Source organism: Sander lucioperca, chromosome 18 (genome assembly GCF_008315115.2).
Source record: "Sander lucioperca isolate FBNREF2018 chromosome 18, SLUC_FBN_1.2, whole genome shotgun sequence".
Taxonomy (NCBI): Eukaryota; Metazoa; Chordata; class Actinopteri; order Perciformes; family Percidae; genus Sander; species Sander lucioperca.
Genome location: NC_050190.1, coordinates 16,093,889 through 16,105,978, shown reverse-complemented (window position 1 = coordinate 16,105,978; position 12,090 = coordinate 16,093,889). Strand labels below are relative to the sequence as shown.

The following is a 12,090-nucleotide window of genomic DNA, read 5'->3' as shown; positions in this document are numbered from 1 at the left end:
GAGCAGTGGTGACATCCTTGGAAGACAGCTTTCAGGGTTTATAATAGCCCATGCAGCCTGAGAAGAGGACCTTTGAGAATGACAAACTGCACGACGGCAGTGGGATTTCAAGAAATCCAATCATGTACATCCAGAATGAACTTACTGGCCTCAGTTGCTGGCTGTTACTGTGTGTCAGGAACATTCCAAGAGGCAGCCATTTATAACTGATTTGTTTCAGATCATCCAATTCTTTTCACAAGCTGTGAGCCAAGCCAAACCGATCAAATGCCATTTGGTTCTCAAGAGGTGAATTATTTTCACACTTAATTCACACCTTACATGTAAAATGTAACATAAGACATAACATAACATGACAGTATTAAGCTCAGTCAGCTTAGTTTGAAATTCATTGAAGAACACAGATTTTTCCATTTTTTCCAACAATTTCAAACCAACAATCTCTGCTGGGAATGAGTCAGCATTTTGCGGGGTGATTGCGTAGGAAGGAATTCTTCCGGGTTGGCAGCATTATAATGGTGTATCCTCTCTTTACCGTAATATTGTCCATTTATAGGGTGGAATGAAGGGCAGTGGTAAGGGATAATGGTTAGGCTGGGTAATGGGGGAGGGGATATATTGAGTAATTGGCTCTCCTTTGGGAAAAAGCAACAGAAACGGGGGTTAGAAATGAATGGAGAGCATTATATGTTTTATGGCTCGCAACTCACTTGGATAAGGTCATGCTCCATGCCTGCTACCGTTACCCCCATTTTCCCTTCTGAAGCAATGGTCCTTCATGTTCTGTGGCTTTTTTTCCTAGAAATGTTAACCAAACTCTTATACAGTATAGTATATCAGATCATACTGCTACAAAACCTTTTACAGCTTTGTTGCCTCTAACAAATTTATTGTCATCTCCATTCAAACTGCAGTGCCTTTATTTATTCTCCCCTTTTCATGCAGTTTAAGGAAGGTTCTGCACCTCACTATTTGAGCTAACTTTGCAAGCCGCTGACTGTTAATTGTGCCTTAAGCAGCTTTCTGGGCAACAGGCTTTGGTTTGTGTAACTTTAAAGTACGGAAGCTCACTCACTGCGTTTTTCCCCTGCATTTATGGGGTTTAATAGGCAGCGGCACAAAGCTTCTAAACATCTGCTTTGGTGTTTTAGAAGGCAAGCTTCACACAGGGCTGCGATACACTTGTGTATCCTTTTCATTAACCTTCAGGGCACTGAAAGGAAGTGTCCTGTTGATAGCAGTATTGCTAAATAATGTCTTAAACTTGTCTCCGTTGGTTGCTGGCCAGTATTGTCCCATTTCATTGAAGTGTTCTCATGTAGACGGATTGTTCTGGCTATTCAAAAACTAATCTAGACCATGTTGGGTTAAATGAGACAAAGGGAGAATGTGTGTGTAATTGATGGTTTTTGCATCAAATTTACTGAAATATGTCCATTCCCCAATTATGATTACTTGACCTAAACAATCTGTTTTGTCTCCTCTTCCTTATGTCATCCCCTCTCGCAATCTATCTTCCCAATCTTTACAAAACCACTTGATTTGCTGATCTTCAACCTCACCCTGCCATCACTCTTTCCTCTTTGTCTAACGTTCCTCTCATTAATCTTCTTTCCACTGTGTAATCTTTTTTTTGCTTTACTTTAACCCTAATCCTCACCTAACCTTTCACTTCCTCATCTTTAAATATCGTCTTGCATCCAAACATTCCTGACTTGGCAGTGGAGCGTAGCCCTGTCAGGAACATCCAGGTTTTCAACCCTACTACCAACACTCTGAATGTTCGCTGGGAGGCTGCCACAGGCCCAGTCCAGCAGTACCGGGTGGTCTATGCTCCTCTGACTGGCGCCAGGCCCTCTGAGTCGGTGAGTTTTCATCCACTGTGTGGGAAGAAGTATAGTATGGCACATATGCATAAAAGACATTTACACCTATAACTACAACTACATTTGTATTGTCTTATCACAGCCCATCAGTCCTTAAATCATGCATTATACACACACAAACACTGAGGGTTTGATAAGAAAGAGAAGAATTAGAGCACACCAGGGTGGAGGTGTGAGCACATGTTGCCCAAGCAACAACCAATTAAAATATCTATCTATCTACCAGTTTACTGTTAAACCAAATGTGATTAGGAATCAAAGCAGCCTCATCCATTAGTCTGTTCACCAAATGGTCTATATGTGAGTGTTTGTACTGTATGCATGCATGTGTGCAGTTACTGCCTGCTGAGTTCTTCTCTTTTACGCACTGCTAAAGATTTTAACCAAGTCAGCGTTCATTAAATTGCAACTCCCGTTCTTGACACGATATGTGGCATCTGGCACCAGTGTGCCCACATTTTCAGGATTTCTGGGTAGCTAAAAATAATCCACAAGCAACTTTTGAAGTATTACTTTGACATGGGGCCATTAGCTCTCTCCAGCATCTGCCAGAAAGATTGGACTATTGAGAACAGTTTATTTACTGAGATCCTAATAACATGGTCTTTGAAGAGTGAGGCATATTCCGGTTTATTGATAGAGAGGTGCACATTTATGGCAGGCTCAGGCCTTTTTTCCATCACTGAAACCAATGATGTGCAGCAATGTGGCCTTTTTCAGCTGCCACCATCAAATTTAACACCAGCTGGAGATTTGTAGCATGAATTACCAGCTTTACCGATGTCGCCTGTGATGTTATTTGTTATACGGAGAGTCTCAAGCACTTCAGTAAATTTCAGACCAGGACAGATGGGAGCTGTCTGTAGACAACAGGATATTGTTGCATTCAAATGTGCCATGAAACGATTTTAAGCAGATTCACCAACCCAGTTACTGGTCTAACACTCACATGGTGCGTTCTCTCTCTCATGTAACTTCACCACGCACTTTCTCCATTTCCATCGCACACAAGTGTTCGTCCCTCCCCCCCTTCCTCATTCACTCACAGAGGTTATCACCAGCCCTCAAGGAGTGCTGACCTTACTCTGTCCAACGAAAACCCCTTTCACATCGAGGCTTCAAGAAGGGTTGACTTAGTGTTCGAAAGGGTTAACCCACCTTGATCGACGTGGGGTGATTTCAATGGGATTTGCACACGCTATGCATTGCTCCCCGGTTGTGACCCAGGTCGTATCTGAATTGTCATGACCAGGGATCAACAGGTGTTGACTGACTTGGTTTGAATTGACGAAAGAAGGTTGAACATAGGTCAGATAACCCTGGTCCCACTGTGGCCATTGGTGTGAAAGAGGTATAACTAACCCACAGAGAGTGGGGAGGAGGTGGCCCCTACAGTATATAATCAGCTGTTGTCAGTGTCAGACTAAATAGCGTTGCCAGCTGTCACACATCAAAGGATTATTAGGGTCTTCCTTTCACTTAGTGCTGACATCAAGGGGCTGTTGAGTGTCAGAGGGAGTGTACGACACAAGCAGCTGTCAGGAGAGGGGAAAGGTCTTGTGCACCCCTACACAAATTGCTCAGGTTTCTTAGAAAATAAACACATTTGCTATTATCTCTGTTTTATTTTACTTATAGGTTTAGGTCTTAAGTTTACACATACTGCACTGAAACGCTTCAAAAGTGTCTATTCCTGACATGCTCGGTTTCTCTATGCAGATTTTGGTACCAGGGACCACCACCACGGCCCTGCTGCAGCAGCTGCTCCCAGAGACAGATTACAATGTTGGAGTGGTTGCCCTGTATAGTGACGGTGAAGGACCCACTATCAGTGACAACGGAAAGACATGTAAGAACCCGGGCCAGTGTGTTTAAAGACCATCCTTGAGTAGAAAAAACAATCTAAGGACCTTATGTATCATGCTTTTTAGAGTGCAAGTATAGATCTAGTATAAGTATTTCAGTGATCAACAATTACATTTTTTTAGTACAAACCACAAACGCTTTTTCACGTTTCTTCGCTCAGTGCCCCGCAGTGGCCCAAGGAACATGCGTGTATATGACCCCACCACCAGTACTCTCTCTGTGAGCTGGGAACATGCCGAAGGTCCTGTCACGCAATACCGCATCACCTATGCCCAGACCACAGGAGACCCCATCGAGGAATTTGTAAGCATGTTTATAATTCCACATAATTCCACTGTTGCTTATGGTTTAATAAATTCTCTTTTTAGAGTGGCAATTATCCATTTTTTGCCTATAGTCCTAAGTGATAAACAACTCTTCTGAGTAATTAATTCAAATATATCCCTAATATGCTCTTGATTTGTTCTTATATTAATCCTTTTATTTATGTGATATGTCTTACAGACTGTAGTACCAGGAAACAGAAACAATGTGATTCTACAGAACCTGGATCCAGACACTCCTTATAACATCAGAGTGACTGCCTTGTATGCGGATGGAGCAGGAGGACAACTGGAAGGAGATGGACGCACAGGTATGAACTATTTAATCAGTGTGTTCTATGTGTTTCAACTAATGCAGAGATCATTTAAGGACCTGCAACTAAGCAAATTGACAGACAAGTATTAAGGATATCATGCAGTACTGCACACACACATGCACACACCAGAGTGAGGAATCCACAGCAGAAAATCTGTATAGACTGATCCAATGATTAGGATCCTTAACAATTGCACAAAAGAGGAGTGAAGTGAAGTGAAATTCTTGACTTTTCATGAAGGCCAAACACACCAAGAGCCTTTGCCAGATAATAATTAACTGGCTGTGCTCCAGTGAGAGAGATCTCATGCTTCCAGTGCTGGCCAGTGTCTGCCTAATTTTGCCTTTCAAACAAAAGAAGCTCTATTACATATTGTAATGCCACTCCGCTCCTTGAGGCAGCTGCTTTTTTTTGTTTTTGTGATCACTCTGATATGGTTGATTTATCATCACCTTGATCATGTTAAGATATTTCAACCATAATTTAAAAGTCATTATGAGCAATAAGCTATAATACAGTAATTACTGTGCTGACAATGTGGAACACACTGAAATTCCATCCCATTGCAATGAAAAGAAGCCTGTGTTGACTGTGCTGTCCAATCTTGTTTCCTACAGTGGGTATGCTCGGCCCCAGGAACCTTCTTGTTTCTGATGAATGGTACACCCGCTTCAGAGTGTCCTGGGACCCCGCCCCCTCCAGGGTTAACGGATACAAGATTATCTACCAGCCTGAAGGTACATGGACAGGTTGTTATGGGAATAAATATGTTAGTTACTGAGAAAATATGTTTTAATGGTTCATCAAGTAACATTTATAAAATCAGAGGGACTTTCTTTTTAATATAAACACATGGAGACATTTTATGTTTATGTCTCCTTTCAGGCTCTGATGAGTCCTTGGAGGTGTTTGCTGGAGACGTGACCTCCCACCAACTGCATAACCTGAAACCTGGAACCACCTATGACCTAAAGGTGCTGGCACAGTACGACACAGGCCTCAGCGCGCCTCTAATTGGACAAGGCACTACATGTAAGCTGATGATGGTATTAATTATTAGTTGACAGGTTTATCTGCACAAAATTAAATGGATGACTCTAGTTTTAACTGCCAATTAATTATCTTGAAAATAGGTTTTGTGAAAGAATACAGCTATTAAGAATACTTAGAATACTAAGAATACTGCTTTCCTTTAGTGTACCTGAATGTGACAGACCTCACCACCTACAATGTTGGCTATGAGTCCTTCTGCATCCGATGGACCCCTCACAGAGCAGCCACCTCCTACAGACTTAAAGTCAATCCTATTGACCGTAAGTGCTTTACTCAATTACGCACTATAAAGGCCTTGTTGACGTAGACTTTGAATTTGTTAGATTACTGCAACCTGAATCTGTCTAATCTGTATTCTCTTCTTTCTTTCTTTCCTCTCCGCTAGCCTCCAAGAGTGGAGCTCAGGAGATCACAGTCAGAGGCTCGGAGAGTAGTCACTGCTTTGATGGCTTGACCCCTGACTCTCTCTACGATGCCACAGTGTACACCCAAACTCCCAACCTGGAGGGACCTGGAGTCAAAGTAAAGGAGAGGACATGTAAGATGACACCCTCTACGCCAGTTTAATGCTAATGTGTGAGAGGACAGTGCTGTCACATTATTAAGCCTATTGGTAAAAGCTACTGGAACCTCCAATTTATTTTGCGTTACACAAATATTCCCCCCACCAGCCACAGTGTAGTATGACCATTCAAATGTTGTCCATGTGTTTCTGTTTTGTTCTTGCAGTGCCCAAACCAACCGAGGTGCCAACCGAGCCTCCCACCCCCCCTCCTCCAGCACCATTCCCCCCTGCACTAGATGGTGAGGGGAGCGTTATCATTTGCATCTGTGTACTGAAACAATAATTCTTATGGTTTAGCTGACATTAAGGCTTTACATTAACATCATTTTACATGCGCCACAGTGTGCAAAGGTGCCAAGGCAGACCTGGTCTTCCTCATTGATGGTTCCTGGAGTATTGGAGATGATAGCTTCAACAAGGTCATCCAGTTTGTCAAGAGCATGACTGGAGCCTTTGATGTCATCAGCCCTGATGGCATGCAGGTCAGCATAAATCGTGGTGCTGCCTTTCATTATTATTTCTCTGTACAGACAAACTGACCTTATGCAATGTTTTGAAAAAGGTATTTTGTCATTATCACTCTCTTATCATTTTTTGTTTTCTTTGAACAGGTTTCATTTGTGCAGTTCAGTGATGACGCCAAGACAGAGTTCAAGCTGAACACCTACCACGACAAGGGCATAGTGATATCAGCTTTGCAGACTGTGCGCTACAGAGGAGGCAACACCAAGACAGGTACACCACTGAGTGGCATTTTAGCAAACAAAGTGTTAAAAAGAAGATGAATTCTTCAGATTTAATGTTCTTTGTCCTCTCCCCTTCTTCTCATCCTCCTCCTTTATCCAGGCGTTGCTCTGAAGCATGTTTATGAGAAGGTGTTCACCTCAGACAGTGGCATGAGGAGGAACGTCCCGAAGGTGCTGGTGGTGGTAACAGATGGACGCTCCCAGGATGAAGTCAAGAAGAGTGCAGAAAAACTGCAGCATTCTGGTATGTGTGGCATTATTAATCATTGTCATTTTGGTGTGCATTGTATGTACAGTCCATACTGTATGTAGGAGAGCTGTTTTGAATTATCCATTTTCATGTTTGCTCCCAAACTTCGATTTCCTTCAAGAGAGCCACAGTTTTATGGCTGATTTAATAAACTGTAATTTAATAACCCCTGCACTGATAAAACTGCCCCTAGTTATTGGAAGCTTAACAATTGTCTTTGTGTTTTTGCCCCCACAGGCTACAGTGTGTTTGTGGTTGGAGTGGCTGATGTGGACATGACAGAGTTGAGAATTATTGGCAGCAAGCCCAGTGAGAGACATGTGTTTGTGGTGGACGACTATGACGCTTTTGCCAAGATCCAGGACAACCTGATCACCTTCATCTGTGAAACAGCCACTTCCAGTAAGGCAGACATTAATATATCACAAAGCCACATTATAGTTAAGTAATTCTGAATTCCAAGACTTATTTTTGTATTCATTTATTTATTTTACTTTTTTGTAACTTCTGTTGTGGTTGATTAGTGCACCTGCAGAGGTAACAGGAAGCTCACCCATTGCCGCACATTTCAGCTGATCTTTTGCCAGGAAATGTACAAACAGACATTAATCACTTTCTTTAAGCATTAATCTGTTGTTCCAACCCTTTACAAATTGTTGTCCTGTTTCAGCTTGCCCTCTGATCTACATCAATGGGTTTACAACACCTGGTAAGCATTCAGAATCACCTTAGACCTTGCCCATGAACTAATCCCTCCAGAGCTTGTTCTCATTAGCTATTATGCTATGCTATAAGAAGGTTTCGCTATTTCTATGCTCTCAACACATCTCCTGTTTATATCCCTTTCAGGCTTCAGGATGCTGGAAGCTTTCAATATCACAGACCGGACATTCGCTGGCATAAACGGTGTGTCCATGGAGACGGGCTCTTTCAACAGCTACATTGCCTACAGGCTGCACAAGGATTCCTTCCTAAACCAGCCCACCAAGTAAGAGACTACATTGTATTTTTATGTGTCAAACAGAGGAAGTGTGAGTCTCACTATGTGCATTTTCCCAGCCTATTGGACTTATCTCCTGTGAACTATAATCATGCCCAGCCCACGGCCATTATTTATAATGATGTTCAATAGCCTCTGTAGTCATAGGGGTTTCCCCAGTGCCCTTTGGCAATGAGCCCACAGCCCTATTTGTTGCAGCTTGTGGAATATAAGGTGCTAGCAGCAACAACAAAACATGGTCATAGAATTATAAAGTTCCTGGACCAGGCCCTCCTCCCACCAATGTCATGCTGGGAGCAAACTAATCACCCCTGAGTCAAGAGCTTTATCCCTTTATCGGGCCTCAATTAATTGGTGTTAGGCAATTTTAGAACGGAAGAAGTATCCAAATGTCTTCAGCATACTTAGTTAATATGTTTATAATGATGCATACTTTGTGTGCCTGGGCGCAGCCATTGCCATAATGTGCACAAATGGAAACACTTCAAACTGCAGTAAAGGAGAGGGGACAGAAAATATTTTCAATATGTGGGCAATTTCTGCAAGGCCAGGGGAAAAACTGGCAATCATTTACAGGTTCTGTAGCCGATGTGACAGAATGGGTGCTGTATCATTGTAGCAAGACTAAATGGTCTTGGTATTCATTTTTAACATTGATATTCTGACTGCTAGTGTGATGAGGGCACAGCTCTGACTCATGACTCATCACAATGTATGTTTTTAATGCTAACAGGGAGATCCATCCAGAGGGTCTTCCCCCATCCTACACCATCATCCTGCTCTTCCGCTTGCTGCCCGACACAGGCTCTGAACCCTTTGATATCTGGCAGATTGCAGACAAAAACAACAACCCTGAGGTCGGGGTCACCGTCAACCGTAAGCCTCACATCCTCTTGTGGCCCTCAGCTGGAGGGGGAAGCTGCTGTACCTTACCCAACATACACACAGCTGTAAACTCATTATTAACAACTTAGGCTGCTTTCTTTCTCTCTGTTACCTAATTTACAGGCAGCCAAAACTAATTAATCTTTGTCAGATACGATAGGTGGTAAATAAGGCATTGGAAGCATTGAAGTAAATATAACCACTGCCCTGAATTACATTCTGATTTTGGATTTGTCTCGACCTTTTTATTCTCTAATAGAAAGCCTTAATGTTTAAATAAGTATCTCTTACAAATGTGCGCTTACGCACGTGGTAAATTCTAGCAAACAATTACGGGCATGGACCTAATCCCTTCTAGCCTTCCCTTTATTCCTCTCCGCTCTCTACAACCATGTGTTCTCTATAGTCCTGTCTGCGCTTTGCGTGCCACTGCATCGTAACACACTGTCAGGGATTCATCAAAGGCTCTTCTCTTTTCAGCTTCCAGCAAAACAATCACGTTCTACAACAAAGACACCCGAGGAGAGATCCAGAGAGCCACGTTTAATGAGGAGCAAGTGAAGCGGGTTTTCCATGGGAGCTTCCACAAGGTAAACACAATGCATGATTCTAGGCTCACCACATAGTGATATTATTTAAGTCTGGCTTTAATAGGACTGGGAAGCTTTTGTGGTCACCTGTGGGCTGATTATCCTCTTTAGATCCTTTTACATACAGAAGATTGTTTTCATTCTTTTCACTTCCTTTCACATATATTGGTTTTAAATAATTTCATATGTCTCGGTGTGACTTTTATGCTTTATTTAAATTGGCTGAATTACCTTTTAATGTGATATTGACAAACAGCCAATGCTATGTAGCTGTATCGTGTTCACTGTCAAAAGTTCCCTGCTATCCATCTCAGAGTGTCAAAGAGGTTTTTGGGCCCCTTTTTTATGATTTGTCATTAAACTTTGTTTTTTTTAAGTAAATTTGATGATTGGGTGGTGGAGGCTATAAATAAATTTAAAGAGAGGTTGGAGCGACATTATGATACCTCAGTGACCCAGCATAACCCTGACTGGTGCTACGGTTAGGGGCAGACCGGTTTGGAATTCACTTAACAACTACCAGGATAGTCTCCAGCCTTGAAGACTGGAGACTATCCTGGTAGTTGTTAAGTGAATTCCAAACCGGTCTGCCCCTAACCGTAGCACCAGTCAGGGGACGGGATCTATTTTAATTTGGGTTTAGCTTGAGTTTGGTTAAAAAATGGCATAAAGCATTTCAAGAATAGAACCTAAAGTCTGCATATTTGTTACTAAATAAGCAGATTATATGGTATTTCTTTAAATATGTTCTCCAGAGATTTAGTATACAGAAAATCAATGCAACTGGGGCCAGAATATCCTGTCTTTTAGTCCCTACTATGGGTCAATCTCCAAAAGTACTGGATCCTACATTTGCCATAATATAACTCAATAGCATATATAGACTTCCCTAAAGTGGTAAACACCCATGTCTTTCACACTCCATGTCCAGATTGTAACTGAGGCTTTCTGTTACAGTATACAGTACATTTGAAGTTTCAAGCCCAGTCTGACATAACCATGATAACATCATCAGGGTTATGTTTTTAGACTTGACAAAGAGCTTCCAGAGCCGCAGAAGACATTACATAGCTGTTTTCACAGGCTGAGCAGCACTGACCAGGATGAGTACAATGAACTTTACAAGTTAAATTGGTGGATTGTCCCTTTAAACTTGTTGCTGAAGCTCTAATAATAAAGGGGATTAGACTGTAGAGATTGATTAAGGACACTTAGTAGTTGTGGTCGCATGAATAGCACACATTGTAAGCAATGGATTAAAAGGTTAAATCCAGATGATTTTAGCTGTCCCGATGATACATTTTCTTGACTCTGAAATTAATCCATGCCATCAGCGGCTCTGTCTTTCATGAAATAAAGTAAGATTAATCTCCCTTTGGGAAGTATTTATTACTACTACTATTATAACTACTCTTAAAAAATCAGTCAAAACCTTAATCTAACTTGAAGTAATCACTTACAGTGGTGTTATTGCAGCCTCTGTTTCTATTCAGTGGTTTAACCACTACATTATGCCCACATTCCAAGCTTACAACTGTAAACAGCATTTCTATAGTATATAGTCCCTTGTGGCCACAGCAAGACTTAAAAGGAGACATCAAATCCCTTTAAATCCAACTCAAAGCAGCAGCGAATATAAAACATCCTCTGTTATGTTCCACTACAGTAGGGTGTAGACTAGAACAATGAAGTACAGTATATTTTCATACCAACCTTGAATGACTTAAGATGCTCGATTCATCTCTGGAAAAACGACTGGTTGCAATGTGCTAAAAGTCACGTCCAATTGCATTTGACTTTGTTCCTGAGGACACGTACCAGGGTCTTATCTGACATCAAAGTTTGCCCACTTCCTGATATTACAAAGTAATAGGAACAGATGCGAGCGATATATTGTCTCCCAGATCACAGCGTACTGTATAAGGCTTTTCAGTTTGACCATATAGCATCTACACACTAATTGTAGGGTAACTTCATGAATGAATGGGACCCTGGAAAATGTTGGGTCAGGATGTAGATGTAAATGACATCACTGCTGGTCTAGTTGGACAGCAGCCTGTGTTTGTGTGTGTGTGTGTGTGTGTGTGTGTTCTCTAGTCTGTGGCCATGGTGGAGACTGTAGTCTGAATGTACACAGGGTGGCTAGTTTGTGGTACAGTAGTTGTTGTTCCATGAGCTGGCGAGTCTGCAGCGGTCTACCTAGCTGCTTATTTACTGGTCTGCTGAGTAAGAGCCATTGCCGAACAGCTGTACTGGTGTGTGTTTACATGTTGTCTGTGGTTTCCCAACACTTTGTCCGTGGCTATTACAGAGTGACCTCTGTAATAAAGTGTGTGTTTGTCTGTGCTGAAACCAGAGTGACCAATGATGATAGTTGTCACAAATGGCAGTTGGGCTTAATTGTCCATGTGTGAAGATAAACAAAACAAAACCCAATAAACTCCCTGTTGACATGTTGACCTTTGAGTTTTGGGCTAAAGAAGTAAAGCTTCAACTAATTTCATTGTTAATTAATGATTATTTTCTTCATTAATTAATTAAATAATTATTCCATCTATAAAATGACAGCAAATCGTAAAAATAAATGCCTGTCACATGTTCCCAAAGAT

The 12,090-nt window shown here is 41.7% G+C and overlaps 1 protein-coding gene across 4 annotated transcripts in view; it reads left to right on the top strand.

Moving 5' to 3' along the window:
- The window catches only part of col12a1a (collagen, type XII, alpha 1a), a 57,568-nt gene that overhangs the window by 31,677 nt on the left and 13,801 nt on the right, over window positions 1–12,090 (top strand). For all 4 annotated transcript variants that reach the window (XM_031288586.2, XM_031288584.2, XM_031288585.2 and 1 more), the window contains 17 exons: window positions 1,723–1,865; window positions 3,606–3,735; window positions 3,913–4,055; window positions 4,257–4,386; window positions 5,010–5,129; window positions 5,278–5,424; window positions 5,589–5,705; window positions 5,831–5,983; window positions 6,175–6,249; window positions 6,353–6,492; window positions 6,622–6,745; window positions 6,857–7,000; window positions 7,244–7,408; window positions 7,677–7,715; window positions 7,856–7,994; window positions 8,740–8,882; window positions 9,372–9,481. In XM_031288586.2, the coding sequence (XP_031144446.1) occupies window positions 1,723–1,865; window positions 3,606–3,735; window positions 3,913–4,055; window positions 4,257–4,386; window positions 5,010–5,129; window positions 5,278–5,424; window positions 5,589–5,705; window positions 5,831–5,983; window positions 6,175–6,249; window positions 6,353–6,492; window positions 6,622–6,745; window positions 6,857–7,000; window positions 7,244–7,408; window positions 7,677–7,715; window positions 7,856–7,994; window positions 8,740–8,882; window positions 9,372–9,481 (2,162 nt within the window). The remainder of the gene's footprint in view (window positions 1–1,722; window positions 1,866–3,605; window positions 3,736–3,912; window positions 4,056–4,256; window positions 4,387–5,009; window positions 5,130–5,277; window positions 5,425–5,588; window positions 5,706–5,830; window positions 5,984–6,174; window positions 6,250–6,352; window positions 6,493–6,621; window positions 6,746–6,856; window positions 7,001–7,243; window positions 7,409–7,676; window positions 7,716–7,855; window positions 7,995–8,739; window positions 8,883–9,371; window positions 9,482–12,090) is intronic.